Below are 27,669 nucleotides of genomic sequence, written 5' to 3' on the forward strand. Positions count from 1 at the left end.
AAATCCTATTAAAATGTCACATTACTACTTATGATAGGGTCAAGAATTTAGGATATCCATAACATGATTTCCTACATTAATAACAATAACCATAACAATAAGACAATGGATGTGTGCAATTTGGATCAAGATCAGAGCAGTTCTGCCATTAGGGTGAGATAGCTGCCTTAGACAACAAGATTTATTGGCAGGGCAGTAAAGCATTGTTAGTTCTTTAATTTTAATTTAATTTTCATTTGTTTTACTTGCATTATTAAAGCTAATTGACCAGGAACCGGAAGAACTCTGGACTGATGCCAGAGGCATTGACAGCGAGGAAAGAGGACACTTTCCATCCAATGGATGTCAGCTGAAACTCTTCAAGCAGGCAAGGACCAAAGAGAAGAAAAAGTGATAAGTGACAGAAACAGAACCCTGAATGCACCTGTTCAATGACTTGTGGCGTAGTACTGAATCCAGGACTCCAAGCTGTGAAATAGATTATTTAGAGGTAGCTCAATCTAATCCAGAAGAGACTGTCTTCTGAAGACCAATATTATCTAATGACCATGAGAACAGCCAATCCTCCACTGTCTGCAGCCAGTGGTTCAGGCTTTTGATAACCTTCTTGGCACCAGAGATTGAAGTCCCTTCAATAATTAATTAGTATGGTGGCATCCAGTGATAATTTCTGCCATAGACTTAATATTGCTTTTTCAGAGCCAGGGTGGGCCACTTTGGCAATATAGTGAGGCCTTGGGAACTCTATGTGGCTCTGCAAGTTGCACCTTTGGAGGCACCACAAAACAACTGTCCACCAGAAAATCACTTACAATCTCTACAATTGGCTAGTCCTCCTATGACAGCTGTTTACCAGGCAGAAGAGACATAATATTAGTACACACAGTGAAGTCAATATTACACTTTTATTATTTATTTAATCAATCTCTATAACACTTCACATTTAATTTTGTCACCTGTGCCTACTTTGTGTACACTTATTTGACAGTGGGCCTTATCTCTGTAAAAACATAAACAGTGCTTCTGATTGTACAAGAAATATCCATTTAAACCAGGGCTGGGTCATGTGTGTGGCCCTTCACATGTTGTTGGACTACAATTCCCAACAGTCCTAGCCAGCCTAGACAGTGATGAATGATGTGAAGTATCATTCAACACAGGGCAGCTGGTAATTCCCATGTTAGTGAAGTGGTGAATCCACTCCAGGTTTTGACTAGTTTTTTAAAGAGCTGTTCTAGGTGCTGAATGTATTTAGGAGAAAGTGTTCAGCACCTTGGATAACTCCTAGATTAAAACCTGGAATGCATTCACTGTTCCAAGAACACAGGAACCACCAGCTGCCACAACTAGGGAGTCACAAATTCATGACTACTCTGTTAAACATTTGTAATCCAAAGAGCCTTGCTGGATTACGTTGAAAGCCTGTTCCCATAAGTGGCCAAATCTACCCGGTGCCTATGGGAAAGCTCAGAAAAGAATACAGCAGAAGAAAAGAGCACTCAAAAAAGAGCACAACACAATCCTGTGGTTCCTGATTCCCAGCATTCATTGGTACAAGTTGAGTCTCCCTTATGTGGAATTCCAAAATCCAAAAACATTTTTTCATAGATGGCAGAGATAGGTACCTTTGCTTTTTAATGGTTCAATGCACCATACTTTTTCATGCACAAAACTATTTAAATATTGTAAATAAAATTACCCTCAGGCTATGTGTATAAAGTATGTATGAAACAAAAATGAATTTTGTGTATATAACATATCTTATTATCTACATATACACAAACAACATGCACCTGAGGAAGTAGACTGAAGTCTATGAAAGCTCATGCTACCAACTTCTTTCTTTCAGTATGTAGAGAGATCTTGTAGCACCTTTGAGACTAACTGGAAGAAAGAAATTGGCAGCATGAGCTTTCATAGACCTCAGTTTGCTCCCTCAGATGTATTTGGTGGAGTGGAAGCCAGGTACAGACATATATATACCATTGGTATGTGAGGATGTCAATACAAATTACAAATAAATAAATAAATAAATAATAAAATTTATTTATATCTTGCCTCTCTACAAAATGCAATCAAGGCAGTTTACAAGATTAAAAATACACAATCTGATTATATGGTCTCTTCTGGATGTACCAGAGACCAATCTGGCTGCCATGTTCTGAACTAATTGAAGTTTCTGGACTAAGCATGAGGGTAGCCCCATGTAGAGTGCACTGCAGAAATCAAGGCGTGAGGTTACCAGCACATGTACTACAGTCTCACGCTCCCTGACTTCCAGGAAAGGGTGCAGCTGGCATATCGCTCCTAATCCTTTGTGTATGGAAATGAAGTTGCAGGTCCAATTTTAACTATGGTTGTTAGTGCGCAAAATAGGTATTCCAAAAATAAAAACAAACTGAAATCCAAAACACTTCCAAGCATTTCAGATAAGGGAGATTCAACCAGTGTATTACCTCTGTCCCTTGAGGTAATATGTTTAGCTTTCATGACTGTTAGCCGCTGAGTGTGTGCTGTAAAGAAAACTGGCAATTTCAGGATTTATCAATCAACTCACAGCAGGCAGGGGAAAATATTTTTGGCTCAGATGCGGCAGGGCAGGGTGAATTCCAATTAAAAAACAATCCCGTAAGTCTACAAGTTTTTGAGACTCACTGGAAGAAAGAAGCATGAGCTTTTGTAGAATCGAGGTTTTTCTTCAATTCCATCCACAGTGCAGAAATCATCTGGTCTGACATTGCTTCAACTGCCATGGCTCAATGCTATGCAATTATGGGAATGGTAGTTGGTTGTGGCACCAGAGTGGAGCTGTGAATGTCTTACCAAGGAAAATCATTCAATGTGTGAATGTGCGTGTGTGTGCAGGGTGACCAGATGTGTCCTCACTGCCAAGGAAGACACAAAAAAGGCATCACAAATTGGAGAACATTCAAGAAAAATGGAGGGCATGAAACCCCCCCCCCCCACCATAACAGCCAAAAAGAAATACAAATATAAAAGCCAAAAAGAAAACCACTCATAAAAAGAAAACCATTCGTAAGCACATGCTTCTCAGGTCCAAAACACACTGCAGAAATAATCCAGTGTGAGACCATTTCAACTGCCCTGGCTCAGTGCTAGGGGATTCTGGGAACTGTAGCTTTATGAGACATTTACCTTTCTCTGACAGAGCTGTGGTGCCACAAATACACTACAGTTCCCAGGATTCCCAAGCACTGAACCAGGACAGGTCTCAAACTGATTTCTGCAGTGTGTGTGTTTTTGGCCCAAAGCCCTGCTCCAAATGGAGGAGGTGTAGAAGTTCCTCCTTGGGCAGAAGAAGGCAGAAATGCCTTGCTTTGGGAAAGGAGGACATGCTGGGATTCCTCCTGGACAGAAGGCTGAAATGGAGGAGAGGCCTTGGAAAAGGAGGACCTCTGTGTGTGAGGGTGATACTCTTTACATGCTCAGAGGCATGCCTTCTCCCTTACAAGGGGGGAGTGTTGGGGCTTTTAAATGCCTAGTCAGAGAGAAGAAGGCTGGGCAGCAGCAGGGGAGTGCCAGCAGGTGTGGGGCCTAGGCCTCTCCTCCTCCACCTGGAGGCCTCCTGGAGGGATGGCTGTCCAGGAAGCAGGATGTGGGTTCCTCCTCCTCCCTCTCCTTTTCCTTCTCCGTGGCAGGGTTTTCCCTCCTTCCCAGGGCTGAAGGCACAAGGCAGGTAGCCAGGCTCTGCCATGGAGGGCCTCCAACGCCTCCCTCCAAGCGCCTTCCTTGGCCTTCGCCTCCTCTGGCTGCTGCTCCTGCTGCTGCTGGTGAGTTGAACCCAGGACCTCCTCCTCCTCCTCCTCCTCCTTCCCCATCTTTCTGGATGTAGCTTCCCCCCACCCCAAAGGGCCCTGTTTCTCATCTCCAGGGGGGCCAGGTGTGTCCTCCAGATGTAGGACATTGGGGGACACCACCAAAGACACTCATCAGCCATGCTCAAAATGGAGGACACTTTTGGCAATGCCTCCTGGATGAAATGGAGGCTGTGTCCTCCTGGGGTGGAAAGGAGGGCATCTGTTGCCCCTGTTTTTAGGCAACACCTCACACACCCCTCCTCCTCCCCCTACACACTTCAGTATTTATTTCTTTTTCATCTCCACTTCCATGGTTATTTCTTTATAGTCATTTATTTGGGGCACTTATTTGAGCCCCCCACCTCTCTGCCCAATTGGGATCCAATGGTTTTAAAAAGATTAGGTGGTTATCTGTTAGGGGAGTGCTTAGGTTGGGTATTCCTGCATGGCAAAATTGGGTTGGACTGGATGGCCTTTGAGGGTTTCGCCCAACTCTACTGGATCCTGTGAACACTGATTTTGTTGTTGTGGTACTTCATAGGATCCTAGAGGTGGGTGAATCCTTCAAAGGCCATCCAGTCCAGTCCCATTCTGCCATGCAGGAGTACACAATCTAAACACCTCCCAACAGACAGCCACCGAGCTGTTGGGTGAGATCTGAAAGGCCATCCAGTCTAACCCCATTTCTGCCATGCAGGAATACACAATCTAAGCACCCCCCTCCCAACAGGTAGCCACCTGTCTGTTGGGAGAGATCTCAAAGGCCATCCAGTCCAGTCCCATTCTGCCATGCAGGAATACACAATCTAAGCACCCCCAACAGATAGCCACCTGTCTGTTGGGAGAGATCTCAAAGGTCATCCAGCCCAACCTCATTTTGCCATGCAGGAATACACAGTCTAAGCATCCCTGACAGATCACCATCCAGCCTCTGTTTAAAAGCCTCCAAAGAAGGAGACTCCACCGCACACTGAGGCAGTGAGTTCCACAGCTCTCACCTTCAGGATGTTCTACCAAATGTTGGTGGAATCTCTTTCTATAAGTCATTTTCAACTTATGGTCACCCTAAAAAGGTAACCCTGACATGGGGTTTTCTTGGCAAGATTTGTTCAGAGGAGGTTTGCCATGGCCTTCCCCTGAGGCAGAGAGAGTGTGACTTGCCCAAGGGTCGCCCAAATGGGCTTCATGGCTGAGCTGGTCTCTAGAGTCATAGAGCAACACTCAACCTCTTACGCTGGCTTGCAAGACATTAATTTAGGAAAGTATGGAATCAAAACTCAATATTATTAAACAAATTATTAAAAACAGCAAAACCCCTAAAAACACTTATATTAATCAAGTCTGCCTTGCTGTATTGTGAGGGTTGTTGTTAGGATTCAAAAAGGGACAGCTCCCAGTATTGCTAGGGCAGTCAATACTGTGTCCTACTGCATTTTCCTTTCCTTTAACATTTTTTTTCCTTTTAAAGAAAGCAAAAAGACAGTGGCGAAATGCAGATGGGTTTAAACATCAAGGTCGTCTCCACCCTTCCATGGTACAAATTTCTTGGTACCATGGAATTCAGTGGGATTTCTTCCTAATAGATATGTATCGGCTGGCACTCTTGGTTCTTTATATTCCTTTTGGTATTACCAAGAGTTAAGCATGTGAAATCAGTGGACTTTGAAGTACGGTACTTCAAAGTTTAATACTATTTAATTTAATACAATTTTAATTGTCAATTTTGTAACTGTACTGTGTTTTTTAGACTCTGTGGTCCAAAACACACTGCAGAAATAATCCAGTATGAGACCACTTTAACTGCCCTGGCTCAGTGCTAGGGAATCCTGGGAATTGTAGTTTATGGTGGCAGTACAGCTCTCTGATCGAGAAGGCTTAAGTGTCTCACAGAACTACAGTTACCACAATTCCCTAGCATTGAGCCAGGGCAGTTAAAGCAGTCTCAAACTAGATTATTTCTGCAGTGTGCTTTGGACCTATGTTGCTTTGGGTCCCAATCTTAGAGAAAAAGCAGGATAATAATAATAATAATAATAATAATAATAATAATAATAATAATAATAATACGTACTTGACTTACCACTCTGAATAATTAAAGCAGCTTAATACCATTTTAATTGTCACATCTGCATCCCATGGAATACTGGGATTTGTAGTTAAAAAATCTAGACTTTTCTGCTAACGAGTTCTATTCCCATCAACTCCAGCAGTAGCACCCTGCAGCAGAGAATTCTAAGTCTCTCCCCAAACTACAAATCCCAGGATTCCCTAGGATGGAGCTGTGTCAGTTAAAGTGGCCTCTGACTGCTCAAGGTGGATACATACAGCTGCCAAAATAAGCTCAGGTGAAAATACAGAATTTACGGAGCGGGCATTTCGATTGAATTTGGGGTCTGGAAAGTTACTTCCAAGAAGAATGAAAATAATGACAAACAAAAACTATCCAAAACAGAGCAGTGGTTGAACGTGGGACCTCCATCTTCAGAGGTGACATATCTAACTGCCATGTGGAGATGAATGACCAAAAGGGGGATCTCTCTGCTCTCTATCCTCCAAATAGGTTAAACATCTTGGATCACTCCTTTAAATTTTAACTACTTCAAACTCAGTTTCCAGCAACTGAAATAAGCTGATGACAAAGGGGGAAAGTAGGAGGAGGGAGGAGAAACTGGGGCATTTTAAAATCAGGTGAAGGAGTGGGATGACAGAGGATGAATCAGGCCTGTCCCTGCCAGATTGGAATGGTTGGAATATATGGTACTGCACAAAATAATCCTTTGGTTTACAATCATGTGAAAAGGAGGGGGAAGTTAGCAATATGAATTAAAACTAATGTTTCTTTCAGTTGTCCTTAAATATTAAAGAAGCAGCTAACATCTATGTACACATTTGTCTTCCTTAGAAATATGAGCCATCTTTGGGAAAGAAAACTTTACGGATCACACCTGTCATTCAACAGCCTGAAGAGAATGTATTTTATGAAGATTTCATTAATCTGAACATTTTGGACAAAAGAGTGTGCAATGATACCGAAATTTCAGTCACTTATTTATGTTCAAAACCTTGCATTGTTACCATAGAAGCCATAGCTTCACTGGAATTCAGAACTGGTGTTTCAGTGTATAAGAAAAGTTGGGAGAATGACAATCACCTCCACGCCACTTGGAATGAAACAGTGAACTTGAAATTTCCAAGCAACATGGTTTTCAGAGATGATTTTGTGATCAAGCATTCCTTAATAGTACATACAGTGATACTATACGCATGGCTTAGTCATAAACAAGCAGTGATCGACCATGAGAAACAAGGGGAAGGATACCTGCAGGCAATTGCAAGGGACTATACTTTGTTAGAAACAGTTCCACCTTTTGAACGTCCATACAAAGAGCACAAAGTGTGTCTGAAGTGGGGCTTGGAATATACCTGGAAACTACATGCAAACAGAATACCTCAATGTCTTCATGAAAGTGGTATGTATTTTCTTCTGGATGGTGGGGTGAGCCATAGTTTTGTCAAAACAATATATTGTGTGAATATGCAAAAAATGTAAGATGCTCACCCAAAGGGGATCATTTAAAATCTGAAGCATGGAGTAACTTGACATTTGTAATGTGGAATATTTAAACATGCAGGTAGAAAAGAGGCCTTGTTTAAGTGGGTCTACTACTTGGATCTATAAGTAGTGACATCACTTGAAAGCATCTTTATTGCAGGACTGCTAAATTAGCAGCTGTGGTTGGATCATAGGTGTTTATCAGACGAGCTCTTAAAGAGGTACTATTCCAGTGTGACTCCTCTAGCTGCCTCCTGTTGCATGCTGGGATTGGCAGTTTTAAGGAGGGGTATTTAGAATTCTCAGGCAGAGAAGTTCAGCTCCTTAAAACTGCCAATCCCAGCATGCAACAGGAGGCTGCTAGAGGAGTCACACTGGAATAGTAGCTCTTTAAGAGCATAGTGTGATAAACATCACTGTTTTCATCATCACCTGCTGCCAGCATCTGGAGGGCAGTAGGTTCCCAATTTTGCCTTATTCTTTTTCTTAAGGAAATGGGGCATTTGGTGACAGGTAAGGGACTTCCTTCTTAGTTTTCTGACAATCTTTTGCCCAGTGGAAGCGATTTAAAAGAACAAGGGATACAGAAAAATCCACTCATGAAATGCTGGAGGTTATAGAGATCATATATTCTAGCCAATAGATCTGTTCAAAGAGAATAGTAAACCATACTACATTAATAAATTAGCACATGCTTCAGCTGATACACATCCTCTTCCCTACTTTTTCACAGTCATAAGAAGGAAATTGGAACCTTTCACTTCTGATTCTAAGCAAATCGCAGGTTTCTGTTACATCTAAACTTGGAAACTGGATTTATTTAACCGAGGGTTTGTTTAGAATAAACCTAGATCAAACCATCATTTCAGATCCTGGCTTATTTCTTGAATGTCAGATAAGACAAGGAGTCTGCCTCTGGCTCCACAAAGGCAATACAAAATCAGTCACATCCTTCCCTGGGCAAATAGAAGGTTATCTCGAAGACAAAATGCAATTACATCCTGTAGTTACATCTAGATACAAAATATAGAATGACATCAATTAACAGTTCAATTAAGTCATGTTCAGTACTTCATGTCAATATATGTAGTGTTAAAATTGGAGATGAGAATGTGAGTGGCATGGAAGACCCATCCCAACAACCCTGTGTACCCAGATGTAAATTACAATGGTCTGAAGAGGACTCTCTAATCTCATAGGCTGAGTGTGGTTGCAACGTTTAAGCATCTTGGCTTCCACCGAGAGTTCAGGCTTGATCTGTTCTAGGACCCATTTGTTTGTCATTTTAGCTGTCCAATGTATCCTCCAGCACCATATCTCAAATGAATTGATGTTCTTTTTAGTCACTTCCTTCACTGTCCAGCTCTCACATCCGTACATGGTGATGGGGAATGCAATAGACAGGATGATTCTAACTTTATATTTGGCCAAACATGATTACAGGAGGCCTCTCCAAATCTTCATACTCAGCACAAAAGGTGTTCAGGGGGCCCAGAGCTGTTATTAAGGTCAGGGAACACCACTGGAAGAAAGGTAGTTACAGATTGAATATCTTTAATCTGGAATTCCAAAATCCAGAATACTCAAAAATCCAAAATTGTCCACATGGGTGATTGAGATAGTAACACTTTTGCTTTCTGATGGTTCAATGTACACAAACTTTGCTTCATATTTGCTTTATATTATGTATAAAATTATCTTCAGACTATGTTATAAGGTACAAATCATAAATAAATCCAATCTCCAAGATATCTCATTATGTATATGCAAATATTCAAAAATAATAAAAACAAAAACAAAACACTTCTGATCCCAAGCATTTCAGATAAGGGAGACTTGTATTAAATTTCCTGTATTAAATTTCCCTAGTTTGCGAGTACATTTTTACAAAACAGTGAAAGCATCCACCCTGCCGCTATATTATTTAAAAGCAAAAGCTGTGGCAGAGACATGTGAGGAAATAATAGGATCACATACATAATGGTGTTAAAAGAAAATGTAATACAGCAGGCCCTTCCCTTATGGCGTTCTGGATCCACCCATGTAAGACAAAAGGTATGTATGCTCAAGCCCCATTGAAAACAGTAGGGCACATGCATGCAATGTGGTACAGTGCAAGAGCCACAGGCGCATGCACCATTCTTTTTCACGCGCCGCGGCTTCAGCATAAGATGAAAGCTGTGTATGGTGCAGGCGTACTGTATATCAAGTTTGATGCACTGAGAATCTCCTAGTGCAAAACCTGGAATTAGCAGTATGTAGTAAGGTGGTCACATTTGCTAATGGCAATACATTATTTTGTGTGGTGAGAAGTAATAAAGAGGTTCAAAAGATACTTGCTTAGCTGAGACAATAGGTTTTAAAATCACAAATTAAAAATAAGTGAAAATAAGTGTAAAATGGTGCATTTAGAGGGCAAAAATATTCCAATTTGACATAACCACTGATGGGATGTGAACTTGCAGTAACGGATCAAAGGATTTGGGTTCAAGATTAATATCTATTAGAAGTCTCCTCCTTGTATTCAGTGTATCTTAGTCCTAAGTAAGAGTGCATAAAATAGATAGCGTGCATCCTTTGTTATTCCTGGGAAGACACAAATGCAATAGTTGTCTTAATTTTTAGTGCTAAATCATCTAAATGCACTTGTGATCATTCCTTAGAGAGCTCAACTACATAACAGTCTTGGTGGTCCAATTTTTACTGATAATTTTTTTTGGGTGGAGAGGCAAGACATGAAGGCAGGAAGGTCATGATTAATTTTGCCTACTTGCAAGTAACATTTTTATAAAATACAATTTCATTGCATTAAAATAATAATAATCTGAAGCAGGAACAATCTGACTACCATGAAAGCAATAGCAAATTAAATATTATGAAATTGAGTGAATAAAATTTTAAAAAGATATAATTAATATACCAAGAAAAAGAAAGAAAATATAAAATGTGGTTGCATACCTGGGAGATTGCATACTCTGGGGGCTCAACTAGAATACCTGTGTTAATTGTAGTGCGTGCACTTGATCATTTAATACCTTTCTGATTGATAATGTCTAAGAGGACTCAACTATATAGGAATCAACAATTTTCCATGATCATTTATTTCTATGGGAAGCTCAGTCAACCTGTCACCTGTGATTTCCAGAACTGTGGTTTCTTAATATCCACCTGTTGGTGAGTCCTTTGAAAAATCAGCATCCAAAACTCTATTCCAGCCCTTCCTTTTTGGGCCCTGTCCCATTAAACTCGTGGGACTTCATTTTGAGTAACAAATGCGACTTCATTTTGAGTAACCATGTAGAGCAGTGATGGCGAACACATGTGCCATCGCCCCAGCACAAAGTTTGCCATGGTTTGTTACTAGAAAGCCAGAGGGACATGGCACTTTGCAATAAATAAGTGAGTTTTGGATTGCAGTTTGGGCATTCGGCTTCTAAAAGGTTCTCCATCACTGATGTAGAGGATCAGGATAGTAGAAACCAGAATCTTAGCCAACACATTTCATAAACAGTCAGCCCTCTGCTTTTGTGGAGGATCCGTTCTGGACCCTCTCCTCCCCCCCCCCCCCCCCCCCCCCCCCCCGCAAAAACAAATACTTGCAGATATTGAAGCCTCTCAGACGCATGCTCCATTTTAACCCCCTCCACTTGATCCTCACAAGTAAGTGAGGGTCATGGATCTGAAGTTGCACAAATGGAGGAGCAACTGTATTGTACACTAGTTGTTCATCTGTGAACAAATGGAGCAATTGTATGTGATAATGTAAGTATCTGGCTGTTTTCAGTTCCTGATGAATTAATGATGGTGACATTTTACAGAAGCAATAGAGATCCTCAGCTTTCCTTATGCATCCAGTGGAGAGATGGCAGGCCTGGTGAAGAAATTTCAGAAATTTAAGAACAGAGAGCTTGAAAGGATCAGAAAGAGGCAAATTGATTACCCAAAGTAAGCAAATCTTTACATAATTACTAACTTTGTGTTTGTTTTTTAAAAGCATAATGTATTTTTCTTCGATCTGTGCTTTCTACTTGATTTTATGTTCATTAGAATCAAGTCCATCTTAGAGAAAGTCATAAATTTAAAGAACACAGTGAGCTTTTTTCCACAGTTGCTTCTCTGAGAATTTTTCTCATTCATTCCCCTGTGATGTTTGCACATTACATTCTTGCAACTAGTTTCTGGTAGAACTTAGTGTTCTTCTTCTTTTTCTTCAGTATTTAAGGTTTTCATTGTTGTTTTTTTTTAATTTAACACTGCAAAAGCCTGTTGAGCATTGAAGCTTTACCACCTAAACTCCCCCATCACATGATACAGACTAGAGTCTCTCTGTGTTCAGAACACCTCTGGCATTCACTGAGTTCTAGTACATTCAGCTTGTCCAGTATCCAGTATTCAAGGAAAATAGTCTTCTGTTGAATTAGTTGCAAGAGGAGTTCTTAGAGTTTGCAAGAAGACAATTTTAAATGGGGTTAGTGGTTTTTCTAGTTCAGTGGCCCATATGATCTGTAGCTTATTTAACACTGAACTCAGTTCATCTCTAGCATAGTGATATAAAATGTGTGTGGTCATGTGAGAGAATGCCCACCATATGTACTACATTATGTAGGAATCTTAAGTGCCCCAGGCTCCTCAGATGCATCCAGGACACCTAGACCAAACATAGCCCTTAGGCACAATGGGGCAAAACAGACGGGCACAAGGGGTGGTTTGAAGTCGCACCTTCTGAAGACAGATTGGGACAACAGTGAACACACACTGTGGCCCTAATCCACCTTGAAGCCAGCCAGAAAAGGAGTGGCAAAGAGCCAATCCTTTTTTAGCTGGCAAAAAGCCAGCTTTTCCTGTTCCGCCACAGCCCCGTGGCAGCTTCATGATGCTACGGTGGCAAGTGGCATGTATATGCTGCGCTGCTGGAGCATCATGAAGCCACCCACGTCTGGGCAGCCAGATAATTTCAAGACATCTTGGGGTGTGTGATGTCTAAACACCACACCTCAAGCTGCAGGCAAGTCAGCTTTTAGAGCTGGTCTGTTCTGGCTCTATGCAAGTAGCAAAAGGCAGTTTTGGGCAGCGCAAATTTTGATTTCTACCTATTTCAAGCAGTCTTTCTTATCAATAAGCAGCATTACGGCTGTTAAATCCTAGGTCCACCTCTATGCACTGTATAATTAGCTTGTCTCCAAATTTTATGTTAGGGTCGTTTCCCCATAACATAAGGTCTCCAAATGTGTATCAGTCAAAAGTCAGAAATCATCACAAATGCCTCCATACTCTCTTTGTGGCTATTGTTGTAGGAGTACAAATATGACAGTTTGGGAGATGATAAGAATAATAGAGCTACCCATCCCTCTAATGGCCTTTCACACACACATACACACACACCTGTTTTCCTTTATCTTTCCAGTTCAGCCCATTCAGGGCAGTCTATCTCCAGTTTCTTCTTGATCCTATATCATAACTGTATCAAACCTCTTATGAAGGTTTTGAGGTCAGGAGGTGAAATCCACCTTTTTTGTCCCTTAGCAGTTGTAATTTGTGGTATGTAGTATATGATCTCTGATTGTTTCTCCATGTAAATGATTGACACAATCTGTTTAGATAGAAGAAAAATAATCCTAGGGATATAGAATACTGTAGTACTGGTAATCATCCAAGGATGTATGTGATATGAGGGATCATATTAATGTTAAATGCCTTTATTTCTTCCCATATATGATTCACAGTCCATAATGATGGATTGCTCTGTCTAGGTGTCTGCACACCTTTATGATCAGAGTTTGAGGAAATTACTGTTTTAAAATTCCAGCTCCCAGTATCGCCACTGACCATGCTAGCTGGGGAATATGGAGAGTTGTTACCCAAAAAGTAACTTTATTAGATAGTGGAAAGACATCATGCATGTTTTGAAATGGGTGAACTTTGGGATGGGAGCTTGTATATTAACTTGTAAGTGTAATCAATAAAGAATTGCCATCTCTTAATTAATTGCTAGGGCTGATAAGAGTGGAAGTCCACCACCATCTGCTCACCTTCATTAAGCAATTGCTTCCCTTCATTATAGAGGCAACCAAGCTCTTGATAATCCATTGCTGGACCTATGGTCAACATTCAGTGCCCACATACCCAACATTTTCCATTAGCATAAATATAGGATTGGAACTAGTCCAGTGTCATAGTAACATTTCAAAAAGGCCCTCCATTCTATCAGATAAATCCTGTCCAGTTAAATCCTATCAGTTAAATCCTGCAAATGTCCTAGCAACAATTTGCACATGGAAACATTGAGTGCTGTCATGAGTCCAAATTGACAGTACTGGGGTAGAGAGGGAAAACTTTTGCTGTTCTGCTATCTGCACAAGCTGCACCCTTATTTACTCTGTGACAAGTTTGCAACAGCTGTGCAGCTTGCCTGACTGAGCAGCAGCCTTGCTAATGAATTACCTCTCTGTGAGCCATTCTGCAGTGCAGAACACAGAGGTTTATCTCTTCCCTGCCATGACTATAATTAAGAATCCACCCACCGTGGGATTCATTCCATCCCATCACTTACCAACATATCGTCTATCTGAAAAGCAGGGAGTCATTGACAGGCTGGGACCTGGTGTTAAGAATAAAAAATACCCACCCACCCCATGGCAACTGAATACATGTCTGACCACATACTTTTATTCAAACAAAAATCCACCTAACTGTATTGGCCAACCAGAATGCACAATATACTTGTTGCAAGCTTTCGAAGCTCTGCTGGCCTCTTCATCAGGCAGGATGTTACAAACCAAACAACAGAATGCAGGCATCTTACAAACATCTCTAATTTTTCTCCAATTTGGTTTGTACCACCTTGCCTGATGAAGAAGCCAGTGGAGCTTCAAATTGTGCATTTTGGTTGGCTAATAAAAGTATCACTGTTTGATGGGTTTTTGTTTGAATTTGCTAAATGGCCAACACAACTACCTCTGCATGTTTTCCACATACTTTTATGTTAAAGTTGTCTCAATAATCCATCATCTATTTCTCATTCAAGTTTTGTGCTTATACAGCTTTACTGTTTCAGTCTGGCTTTATTTACTCCGATACTGCAAAAAACCCTTATGTGGAATTCTCTATTTCATTGATTCTGAAGAAATGTATGGTAGCCCTGCTGTATTTCTAAATGATGAAGGTAAGTAAGAAAACAAACATTCCAGGCAGAATTATTTTAATCCGCTATCCCTGCCTCAATGTAATTTTTAATTCACATAATGTTTTCAAAGGCCATCCCAGTTTTTTAAAAACAGCAGTCAGATGGACAGCTGGAGGAGGAATCAGGGCTGTATAATTGTATAAGACTAGAAAACAAAATATCTGCAACGGAAAGGTTTGATTTTTGTGATTCTCAGCCTGGTCTGCTATTTACTGAAACTAATAGAAAGATTAGAGACCATATGGTTCTTGCATTGTATAGATGAATATATTAGTAGTGAAAGTAAAACCATATAATCAAAGGAGCAAAATGAAAGCATGACCCACCAACATTTCAAGGATGAAAACTGGGACACATTTGGTCAAACAACATATGCTCAATATGGTCAAGGTTATTAATGAGGAAGAACAGCTAGGAGAGGCTGCAGTGGTTTGCTTTATCGTGACTCTGCATTTCCTCTCCTATTGCCGAATTGATTGAGAACTACTTTTGCACTTTGAACTCATTTTGGAATTAAACTGAAGATATAGTGGGGAGGAGGAGAAAGAAAGTGTGACACATTAGAAGCAGTTGGAAAGGGGGACAACAGAGGATTAATTTGGTCTCCCCCTGTGAAATTAGGACATTTGAAAGATATCGAATTTCTGATTATATATGTACTCAGGGGGTTCATTCCACCGATGGAATTCTTTCCATTAGTGGGGCAGTTTCCCCTCTCTCTTGCAATCCCTTTTCCCTGCTTAAGCCTGAAAACCTGCTCTGGATTGCCAAGAACTTCCACAGAGCAGTTTTGTGGGTGACATAGAGGACTTCAGAGAGCATGGGAAGGATGTACTGGTGGATGGCCATGAACACAACTTTGGATTTAGTGAAAGTTATGGCAGTTAGAACTGATGAAAATACACCTTTTAGCAGCATTATTCTGGACAACTTCAGAATACAGTACATCAGCAACTTTGAGCTATTTCATATGTAAGATTCTCGATGCACTGCAATTGTCATCAGGCTTTCATGTGTGTTTGTGTTTACAAGTAGAACTTCACAAGTATCAAATATATTCTAGTCTACATCGAGAAATTTATGCCCCAAAATGGCCTCCAAAATCCTGGGTCGGAGTATATATGGGGCAATGTGTAATACTCCTTATAAAGCTCCTAAAATAAGTGACCACCCTTCTTCATAGCTAGTGATCTTTAAACAGCTACTGAGACAAGGGCAAAGAGAGAAAGCTTGCCTCCTGGTCTGAGTCCCTTCTGCACTCCTCTGTGCGTCTTCATCCTTCTCCCATAGCCAAAGCTCTTAAACAGTGTTGAGGCAAAGGCTGAGAGAGAGTGAATGCTTGCCTCGTGTCTGAGTCCCCGCACGTGCTCCTCTTTCCTTATAGCCAGAGATCTTTAAACAGCTGCTGAGGCAAGGGACAGAGAGTACCCTTGACTTATCCTTGGGTTATATCAAAATCCACAATGTTGGTCCCAAAGTTTGCCCTAGACTTATACATGAGGTCGACTTATAGTTGAGTATATACGGTAGAACAAGTAATCTTCATGCAGCCACCCCCAATTCACACAATTGCAAGGGCTCAAAAAGGGGCTACTAATGGAAAAGTAGGCCAGTTGAATATAAATACAGTGGTACCCCGGGATACGAATTGATCGCGTTACGAAATTTCCGGGGTACGAAAAAGTTAGCTTGGAAAAAACTGTTCCGGGTAACGAAAGATTTTTCGGGTTACGAAATTTTTTTCGGTGTGTTTCGGCGCTTTTTGGCACGAAATTTAAAAGCCGCGGCTTTCCAGCGCTAGCGGTTTCGGGTTGCGAAATCTTTCGGGTTACGAACGGCGCCGCGGAACGAATTAAATTCGTAACCCGGGGTACCACTGTACCACTTAAATAGATGTACCACTTCATAAAAGCGATGTGCCATAAAAGCTCTTCCAAAGAAGCCTTTCTTCCTGAGAGAATTTTATGTTGGCCACTTTGTGTCAACTGGACAGACCCTAACTAGATTCAAAGGGATCATGCTAGGACATAGTGAATGGCTTTGGAATACCAGATTATTCCAAGGTGTGAAGCTGCAAGGAAATCAAGGGTGATTTCAGATAAGGCTTCTGTTGTGCAGTCATACAGCTTCTTTCACAAAACTTCATAGGCAGTCCAGACAACAGTGTTTTCTATAAGCATCCTTCCTGTGTTTCTCCCTGGCTTTCCCCATATTTTTCTTCCTAGAATAAACCCTGTAAGGGAAAAGGATAAAATAACTGGACAGTGCCATTTGGTTATGAATCCTCTGTCTGGATACACCTTACAAGGAACTTCATGGTGTAATATAAATGTTAAAAATGTATTTTTAAAGTAGGATTCAGCAATTTCAAGCCCTGGGGCCAAACTGACCCTTATGAGGCTCTTATCAGTCTCATCATTTATCTTTTGGATAGGGTTTTTCCCATTCAGAAAAGTTTAAATGCCTATTTTAGGCTTTATTAGTGGCAGGAAAAGCGTTAATCTAAAATATGCTGTTATTTTTCATCTCACTTTTGCAATTACAACTGCAATGTGGCATCTGAGAACTCTGAAATGGAATTTGGCCCTCAGGCTGGCAGAGGTTCCCCATCTCTGTTTTGAAGTAACAGCCTCAAACAACTAACTGCTCTTGAATAGCTGGGAAGGCTACATCAGTCTTCAATACATTTGTTGTTTTCACTTAATGGACTAAGTACTTGCTTGGGGTTGTCTTTCAGGTTATGTTCACATCCAGATGCACCTTGTCAAAGGAGAAGACATTGCTGTGAAAACTACTTTCCGCCTTCCTCTTAAGCAGTGGCTTCGACTTGACCTTTCTGTTAATGGAGGGCAGGTATATAGGATATCCTCATAGCTGAATCTAAGGAATCTAGTATTCTACCAGAGGGAGTTTGGGAGAGGGAATCCTGCTCACATCCTCTCCTAGCATTACTGATCGGTCCCGACTACGTGTGTGTGTGTCTTGTCTTGTATATCCCTGTTCTCTGAATTTTCTTCCAGACAAAAAAGAGGAAGGACAATGTTTTCTTGTTTCATGTTTTCTTTCATTACTTCCCTCTATTTATTTGTGGCATATGTGCCTGTGTACTGGACTGCAAAAGTAGTGCCTGGGAATACTTGTGCATGCATCAAACAGCAGCTGGTGGAGGGTGAGTGGGTAAGGGGTAAGGGAGTCCCTCTACATAATATTTTATTTACTGAGACGTATCATTTGCTATTTGATGTTCCTTTTTATTGCCTGTTTTATTGAACCATTTCCTGTGTTGCTATGTATTTTATATGTATTATCCTATTATTTCTTAGATCGTACGCCATAGGCAGGTTTACTCTTTTATATTTATTGTTTTTATGTACAGCGATGTGCAAATCTACAGCACTATATAAATAATAATAATAATAATAATAATAATACACACACACACACATATATGTATATACCTTGGTTGGTCTCCTGGCGAACTGGGCGCGTTGTTGAGGCTCATTGGGGAATGGGTAGAATAAGTGGCATTCCATTCTGGGATAGCTTGGTTAGCCTGTGTGGCTAGTGGTGTTGATAATGACAGACAGAAGCCACTAGAAATATCAATAAGATTCTACATTCAAACAAACATGACATTTCCATGTTAATTTATTTAATTCTGATCTCTCCCCCTGGCTCCTGGTAGTATATTATTATTATTATGCTTTATTTATATAGCGCTGTAGATTTACACAGTGCTGTACATGCAAACAATAAAATAGATAAAATAAACCTGCCCATGGCATACAATCTAAGAAATAATAGCATAATACATATAAATACAATGTGCCCACGTTATACGCGGCTTGAGCATATGTGCTCAAGCCTTGCGGGAGAATGCGGGGCGGGGTGTGTGTACCGCTGCGCCGCCACGCACATGAGCCTCATTCACTTGAATGGGGCTTGAGCATAGGTAGAATTCACCTTATGCAGGGGGGGTCCAAAACGGATCCCCCGCATAAGGCAAGGTTCCACTGTAATACATAACTATACAGGAAAGGATACAATAAAGTAAAGCAGGCAACAAATTAAAAATGTTAAGTAACAAATAATAGTCACGCAATTCCTGGGAACGCTTCTCTGAACAGGATGATATATCTAAATCAAAGCCAACTAAAGTTACTTTTTATGTTGCCTAGAATTCCACTAATCCCATGCACAAGCATAGTGACCATACTGGGGATTTGGGGGAGTTTTATTGCAAAATAAATAATTTTTTCAAGCTCTGATCTGAAGAGACCCTTAAAATTTACTTAGAAAAGTAAAATCTGAGATACATTTGTGAAAATGTAGTAGTGATTGTCCATATAGAGAAATACTGAATTCTTACGGATTTTTTCCAAGAGTGAACTGAATATCGTGACATCAAGCAAAGAGTAGATAAATGTTATATTTTTAATTCTCAGTATGTTTGAAGTAATATTTGTTTTTTTCTTTTTAGATAGAAATACACAGTGTTGTAAAGAATCTGAAAACTCATCAGCATGAAACATTTAAGTAAGAGTAACTTCTTTCAGCTGAGACTACTACATTATGCTCTTACATAGTTGTAACAATTTCCTTTAGATGAATCCCAACCCACAACTTAGCTCTTTGGATGCAGAGTTATTGAGAAACAATGGGGTTTTGTACCATGTGTTCTTTAAGCCTATCACTACATAAATAATTTTGAAAGGTACAAGTCAATTTTCAAACTATTTACTTATCTACTTTTCTAGTTTTAGAGAAGACTTTTATTATGATGACACATCTGGATATTTAGTTCTGGGAGGCAGCACATATTCATCTGGTATTGAAGGATACTTTGGAACAGTAAAATACTATCGTCTAAATGGCCTCGAGACTGAAAGGGTGAGTGTACAAGAGGCAATATGACTTAAAAGTACTTTTAAATAAAACAAATTAATACTAGTAAGAGAGCATAGCTGCAGTGCTTCTCCTGATTTTGCTGTTTGGGAGTCTTGCTGATTTCCACTGTAAGTTTTGTGAACAGTGTCATGCCTCTGTTCTGCACAGTGTGGAGGAGAAATAATGCTTCTGTTTTTCCTTGTATAGCTTGGTACTCAATTGAAAGCAAATAAATCTTTTCCACCATTCAGGCCATCCTGTAGGTTGAGAGTTTTTAGCAGATAGGAGTGTCCCATTTTCTTTGTCTTATTAGGGATCTGTAGATTCCTAATAAGACTAACGGGGTTTGCCCACCAAATAAGAACCCCCCCAACAATGAAATATCCTTCAGTCTTCATATTTCTAGCATAGCATAAAGTGGATTGTTGAAAACAGTTCTCACCTAGAACATGCTTGCTATTACCAAATTCTGTGACACCATCCACACACTTTCTTATGACTGTGTTAGTCACTTGGACAAAATCTTTTCTCACACTGCATGAAAATTTGTTCAGACAGCATTTCCTATTTTAAAACTAACATCAGTATGTGAAAGAGAGCTTTCCATTCATATCTAGTATTTTATAATTATACACTCACCTCTCCCCATTTGCAGACTTGGGATCTGCCATTTTGGTCTCTCGCAGATGGCAAGTAGGGAAATACAAAACGGGGCACGCGCAAGAACTTGCCCCCGTTGTAACCAATGGGGCTTGAATATCTGTGATATTTCTGATTTGCAGTCCAGAATGGATCTCCCGTGAATTGGGAAGGACTGATTACAGTTGACTGATGGCGATACACACATACTGACAGTTGACTGACAGTGTGACTGTGGGCTGATTACAGTTGACTGATGACAATAGACACATACACACACATGATAGGAGGAACAGATAGATATATAAATATTATAAGAACTGTATTTTGCAGCAATCCTTTTTCCAATATAAAGATATCAAAATTTATACCAGGAGTGGAGAACTGTGGAAGTCTAGGGAGCCACCTTAGTCACACCAGGAGATCTTGGAGGGCCACACCCCACTCCTGCGATAGATAGATAGGTAAATTTGCCCCAAATGCCTCCAAATTACCTCTAGAGGATGTGAGGGCATTTTCACCATGTTTAGGGGCATTCCTGGACTATTTGAAGCCCAAACGTGGGCTTTTTAAAAACAGAAAGTGAGTAGACATCACTTCCTGTCTCCTGGGGCTAATTTGCCACTGGGAGGGGGACATGATGGAAATGTCCCTCACATCTCATAGAGGGAATTTGGGACAAAAAAGTTGAACAACTTTGCAGTTTACCTGGTTTTATATTTATTGTTATGTAACTGAGTGATCTTGGGTAAGTCATATCACGTGCTCTAAGCTCAGGGGAAGGCAATGGCAAACCACCTCTGAACAAATCTTGCCAATAAACTCCTGTGATAGGTTTGCCTTAGGTTTGCCATAAGTCAGAAATGACTTGAAGGCACACAGTAGCAACAATACATACAGTGTGGTTAAGCTGCAAAACTACACATTTTAACTGGATTGATCTGAGTGGTGGTGGTCATTTAGCTGTGTCATGCAATTCACCTATATGCAGGAAATTAAAACAAAATTTCAAAAATTTATGCAAAGACTTCCCTAGTATGCTGTCACTGTGTTAGTTGCCAATATTGACACTCTAGTAGATATTGTGTTTTTCCAGATTTCTAACCCTTTCTTCAGCAATGACATTTTGGAAAGAATTGATGTGTACCATCAAAAATGTGCAGATAGCCAGAGCATAGCATCCAAGTATGGATTCACACTGAGACAAGCTGAAGAAGAACCGAAGTGTAAGTGTACATTTAGCCCTTTAGTGGGGGCTGAACTAGACATGATGTAAAGGAGATTCTTCTATCATTTATTTTTCATGTCAAAGCAGCTCTAACAAGGGAAACCCTTCCCCCCCCTACATTTTTCTGATCTAAATTGTCTCCACTGTAAGCTTCTCTTTGCCCAACAAAGGCAGGCATGCAGCAACCAAACAGTTTAGTTCTGGACTACAATAATGGAATATCATTTCTCCCTTCTCTCATTCCCCTGCCCTGTTCTTCTATACTTTATATATGGGTCACATATTAATCTGCCTTCATTCACTGGGATGTAACTCAATATCATCTAAACAATATAATCTGGATGGGTATCCCTGCTTGAGGACAAAAACTCACTGGGTAACCTTGGACCAGTCTCTCTCAGCCTCAGATGATGGCAATGGCAAGCCCCTTCTGAAGAATTTTGCCAGGAAAACCCTATGATGGATTTGCCTTAGGGTTTCCATAAGTAAAAAAATGACTTGGAGGCACCCAACAACAAAAATCCCTGTATTATCCCCATTTACTGACTGGACACTTCAAAACTATAAATCTATAGTTTTCACACACAAAAAAACTTACAATGGGGGGTTTTATCACACAGGGGGAAACTGGAACTTTAAACAGTAATTAACCTGAGAAAATTGCGTAATTGACATTAAAACGCGATTAAAATGAGATTAACACACGGGCCTTTATCCTGTGAATAGCCAAGGAATAATCAGGCAATAAACAGCAAAAAGTTGCTGCTGTGTCTTGTCTGGTTATTCATGGGTTAATGGCATTTTAATCACTTTCCACCTTGATGTTGTGTGAAAAACATTTGCGCAGTTGTGCCATAATAACAGGTTATTCAAGGAATATTATCACTTTGAACACGACTTCGTGTAAAAACCATTAGCGTGATTGCGGGATTATCACGGATTAATCACCATTTATACTTCCAATTGTCCCCTGTGTGATAAGATCCTAAGAATTCTTCTAATTGTATTTTGGCAAGGATATGACGATCCTAAATTAGAAATCTTTAGACTGGTTACTCCTAGCCAAGACAGGGTAGGCTGGTCCTCTCTCCATTGCTCTCCCACTAGCAAACAAAATGCAAGTTGGCTTTTAGCATTTCTGCATTATTACTTAATGGAAACTCATAGAGGTCTCTCACAGTGTCCATAAACTGAAGCTAATTTGACAGCAAATAACAAAAAACAAAAACTACTGTATTGAGTTAGTGTTTCTTTTTATTTATGCATCCTTAATCTTTTAAACATCTTTTAATGGCATTAGTTTTTAATTTGTTTTATTATTGCTTGACACCTTGAGTGCCATTTTTTGCCAAATAAAAACGCAATAAATAAATAAAAGAATAGATAGATTCCATTGTGGGGAATAGTAGGGGAAGGGGGAATGATATGTAAACCAGCTTAAAGCTGCAGTCTCTAGCACACTTAGTAGACAGTAAATTTCATTTAATCCAGTTGGGCTTTGCGTATGCTTAGGATCATGCTGTCTATAGGCTTATCTAAACTGTACAAATAAAGCAGTTTGACACCACTTTAACTGCCATGGTTCCATCCTACAAAATCTTGGAATCTGTAGTTCTCAGAGGCACCAGCACTCTTTTGCAGAGAAAGCTAAAGACCTTGTAGAATTACAAATCCTAGGATTCTATAGGATGAAGCTACAGCACTTAAAGTGTTATAAAACTGCATTATTGCTACAGTGTAGATGCACACTATGTCTGTAGCGTAATTATGTCCAAAGTGTTATCCTCATGCACCCCAAAATCAACTATAGGGCAACACCATCTTAAACCAAAAGAAAGTGAGCATGAGGTAATTATCTCATAGACAGCCAGAGTGATTCAATTTCATTTTCTTTAGGTGTTCATGACAACTATTATTTGACAATGATAAACAAATATGGAAGTAACCTCAAATGTGCTGAGGTCAGCTGGCGAAAAGAACTATGGGAAAAATATCACAACATATTCATACAGTTGCCAGAAGGTAATGTGTTTCTTTCCAGAGTGCATAGTTAAACTGGAATTTGCTATCACAAACTGTAGTGATGGCTGCCATCTATAGAGTATACATCTTGAATCTTAAAGCAGGATTACATGAATTAAGAAAGGATTGAGGCTAGTCAGGAGAGCTGTATGTGATCTTCAGTGTTGGTGCAGTGTGTCCTTGAATACCAGTTGTTTGGGAACACAAGGCGGAAGATGCTGTTGTGAACATGTCCTGCTTCTGGTGTTCCCATAGTCATCAGGGTGGCTATTTTGGGAATAAATGCTTAACTAGATAGGCTTTCAATCTAATCCAGTAGGGTTCTTCTTACATTCTGAACTGTACAATATTTAATGTTCAGTATTCCTTTCAATTAGCAATTCCTATACTTCTGAAAGAAATTTCTGTCCCTTCAGCATTTTCTTCTGTCATTGTCATTGTGGTCTCAGGGACTACTGGAATGCACTAAGGACCACTGGCTATTCCTGGACCACAGTTTTTAAACTACAGCTTTAGTAAGAATATCTGATTTCTGTATGCACCATTGCAGAAGATGTGTCTGCTTCTCCTAGCAGCTTCCAGGAAAGTATTGAATGCCCAAACCCACTGAGTTTTCTTTGATATGTTGCCAACATGGTGTGAGACTCAACCATTTGAAAGCACTGTTTACATCATTACATAATAATAGACCCTGAAACGTTTCAGCAGTAAGACTGTGGGAAACCGAAGGTATCTAATCAGCTTAGTTTAATCATACACTTTATTTTAACAGTTTTAGCACATGGAGGCCAAAAGGACTCAGTGATAGAAAATGGACGCAAATTATTCATGACAACTGCTCAAAATCTATCCAGGGAAGATGGCTTATATTATATAAACTCTTCTGTCTTGTCCCTGATGGATTCCAGCTGTTTGGGATATCACAGAGCTTCCTATGTCCTTGGTGTTATCTTTGAAATAGGAGTAGGTATGCCTGCAGATCCAGTTCAGGTGAGTGCTTCCCTTTTAACCAAGGATTGTGTGACTGAGATTTGTAGCACCTTAAAGTCTAAAACCAAGATCCTATTGAAGTTCAGGGAAATAGCCTCAATAACATAATAATGTGGGATCTGTTGCTTGGCGTTGAGCACACAGCAATTTCCAGACTGTGTGGATTTGACTCATGCAGTGAGAACCTAGATTCTTTATGGTGCAGGCAGTGAACATGTCAAACTGTTCACATTGTGATCCATTATGTGACTCAACAGGACCCTGCGTATCAAGTTTCCTTTGGTATAAAGCTTTTTCATTGAATTTCATGGATGTAATCAGGTCCGCAAACTAATGCCAAAGAATGTCTTTTAGACTTTTAAGATGCCACAAGATTTCTTATTGGTTTTGTTGAAAAAAAAATCTAGAAAGGATACTGGCAAAATTTATTATCTCATTGGGTGTATCTTAGTCTAGAACACAGGCTGTGGTGTTTTCACTCATCCCACATTCCTTATTGATAAACATTTTTGGCATGTTTGTGTATTTTAAGTTCAATAGTACCAGAGGTGAAAAAATGTTTGCATATAGTAGCGATGGTCAACTGCAGCCTATGAAGAGTCCATTTGTCACTCCTGCTCATCTTCCACAGGCCTCATCTGCTAAAAAATCCACTTTTCTTACTTCCCAGTTTGATTTCTTAGCTGTTCTGGCAGCTTGGAGAGCTCAGAGTAATGGCAAGGTGGAAGGCAGATAGAATGCAAGTGGACACTTGAATGGCTTTACATGAGTGATTGAGTGAGAGCAATTTTCACCTGTTTAGTGATTTGGGGGCAATTCCTCCCAACCCTTCACTTTGGGGAGAATACAAGAGCTTGGGGACGAGTATAGGCAACAAACAGCTCTCAAGGGTAGACTGTTGCCAATGGGGCATACTTTCCTTATCTGCATACCTTCCAACTGTCCTGATTTGACAGAAATTATATCAATTAATCCTCTGTCTTCTCACTTTTTCAGCTGCATGTAAAATAGGTCAGTTTCTCTCTCCTCCCATTTTCTCCCTTTGCCCTTGGCATTCTTCCATTGCTGAAATCAATTTCAAAGTGGAAAATTAGTTCAGAGTCAGCATGGGGGTGAGGAAAGGAGATGTGGGGATGGAGTCTTGGGCTTCTCACTAGGTGCAGACAAAAGCAAACTCCTGCAGCCTCTTCTAATTTGTTTGGTTATCCTTATTGACTGACCACACTCTGATGTTGCTTGGCTGCATGTGTCCCAGTTTTTATCTGAAATGCTGGAGGACTGTACAAGTGGCGACACAGAAAGGAAAATGAAAAAGAAGAGCAAATGGTAGTATGTTTTCCTGTTATCTGATAGACCTGTTTTAGCACATGCAATATGCTGATACTGTTATGTTTTTGAATGCCAGGTTTCATTAGCTGTTATCAAACATAAATCCCCGTGTATTGATCTTTTCCAGGGGCTCCTTTACAGTTTGGTTGCAGCTCAAGGAGGTGATAGGTTGGCCCTAATGAACCTTGGATATAAGCATTACCAAGGCATTAATCACTATCCCCGAGATTTGGAGCTGTCATATGCTTACTATAGTGATGTTGCTGTCAAGACACCACATGATCAAAATACTGCAGATGGAGACCAGGTAAAAGAAATCTGTTACCAGAATTATATTTCATAATTATTTTTGACTATGTAATGTTAATGTTGCATGATATAAAAATAGGAGACGTAGTAGGCAAAAGTGACTGAACTGAAATATTTGGTGGCAGGTACTTAAGGGGTTTAAATGTCATATTCAAACTTGGACTCCCCCCCCCCAATATTTCTAAATGTAGATCAAAAAACAGAGTGGTACACATTTTGCTTATTTAGATTTAATTAGGGCAATAATGCCCTAATTTTAGCATGTCTCTGACATGGGAAACATTCTTCCTAAGCACAGTTATTGAAAAAAAGAGGAACTACCATTTTAATTTTAGGTTGGACTAATCTGATATCTTTTCTATTTTACCACTTGAAGTCATATTATATTTATTATTTATTTTGCTAATGGCTGGCATATGAAAATATCAGTATCCAAATGCAAACATTTTCACAAAACTAAACAGTGGCCAAGTATTTACGGGCCAAATAACACATTCTCGTCCTCACAGTGATCAGTCTGGACAAGGCAGGGCCCAATCCCAGTTTCTGATGTGTACTGTCTGGACAACATGCAGCGAGTTCAGCACCAAATCTGAAATATATCACCCTTTACAAGGATTTTTAAAAGTCACTTTTTGCTCCAGATCTTCCCAAAAGATCCAGTACTCTCTAAAGTTATGCTGTGTTGCTGTTACAGCATGTCGCGCAGTGCCACCTGCCCACACTTCTGTTGGTGTGAGTCACTCCCTCAGATGTCAGAATGAGGCTCCCAGCCATGTGATTGATGCTGGGTGTCTCAATTTTGGCTTCGGAGTGACTCACACCTGTGCTGATGGCAGTGGGTGGCACAGCCAGACACATATGAGGACAACCGTCCCACATCACTCTGAAGTATCCAGGCAGTTTCTCTTTTCTAACCAAGATTTGGATATCAGCTTCAGCTTAATCATATAAAGCTGTTTTAGTCTGACGCAGTCCACCTATTTCAGGATTTCTTATTCTGACTGGCACCTTCTCCAATGTCTTAGACAAAAGTCCTTCTCACCATCACTGCCTGTTTTCCTTCATTGGTAGATGTCTGCAATTTAAGCTGAATTTTTCAGTAGAGACAGCAGCCTTCTATATCAGCTGACAATACCCTAATGCTCAACTTAGCATAGAGCCAGAGGCAAACTGTTAGAAATCTTGAATGCTAGGATGGAGCATATAAATAAAATGAGAAGATGAACAGATAAAGGATTTCATTGATGTTAAAAATATTCTCATTTACAGTTTGTAATGTTTCATTTCTTTTGTTTTAGGCATTCGTAGAAGCAGTAAGGCTTCAAGATGATGATTTACTAAAGGCTCAAACCCGAGAAAGTGGTGACCTCTTCATGTGGCTGAAACATGAAGCAAAAAGGGGAGATGCAGCTGCTCAGGTACTGAATAACATTAATACATTTCAGCCTTCAATGTTACTATTTGTGGGCTGAACGAAAAAAGAAGGCTTACTTTGACATGGCCAAAAGCAGTCTGTTCCCAAATAGGGACAACTGTATGGTTTATGTGTTTGCAAAATTTGACCCTGGAAGGCTGATAACATAATAAAATATAGTAGCAGGCCTGCTAAATGGACCAGTAATGTGGCTCAATTTATGAAGGAGACCACGCTAGCAGATTTGATTTCATATGTTGCAAAACAGCATCTATTTAGTTTCAACTTCCTCAA

At 40.1% G+C, this 27,669-nt stretch overlaps 1 protein-coding gene across 3 annotated transcripts in view; it reads left to right on the forward strand.

Moving 5' to 3' along the window:
• The window catches only part of SEL1L3 (SEL1L family member 3), a 57,893-nt gene that overhangs the window by 6,724 nt on the left and 23,500 nt on the right, over positions 1-27,669 (forward strand). The window contains exons 2-13 of one of the 3 annotated variants that reach the window (XM_042468423.1): positions 260-393; positions 6,721-7,288; positions 11,190-11,316; positions 14,412-14,533; positions 17,292-17,407; positions 19,035-19,090; positions 19,312-19,444; positions 21,177-21,306; positions 23,205-23,330; positions 24,103-24,320; positions 25,777-25,956; positions 27,260-27,379. In XM_042468423.1, the coding sequence (XP_042324357.1) occupies positions 343-393; positions 6,721-7,288; positions 11,190-11,316; positions 14,412-14,533; positions 17,292-17,407; positions 19,035-19,090; positions 19,312-19,444; positions 21,177-21,306; positions 23,205-23,330; positions 24,103-24,320; positions 25,777-25,956; positions 27,260-27,379 (1,947 nt within the window). In that variant the 5' untranslated portion in view covers positions 260-342. Of the gene's footprint in view, positions 1-259; positions 491-3,373; positions 3,792-6,720; positions 7,289-11,189; positions 11,317-14,411; positions 14,534-17,291; positions 17,408-19,034; positions 19,091-19,311; positions 19,445-21,176; positions 21,307-23,204; positions 23,331-24,102; positions 24,321-25,776; positions 25,957-27,259; positions 27,380-27,669 lie in introns of those variants that run through there. The other 2 variants (XM_042468422.1, XM_042468421.1) reach the window with 2 other exon arrangements.

Source organism: Sceloporus undulatus, chromosome 5 (assembly GCF_019175285.1).
Source record: "Sceloporus undulatus isolate JIND9_A2432 ecotype Alabama chromosome 5, SceUnd_v1.1, whole genome shotgun sequence".
Taxonomy (NCBI): Eukaryota; Metazoa; Chordata; class Lepidosauria; order Squamata; family Phrynosomatidae; genus Sceloporus; species Sceloporus undulatus.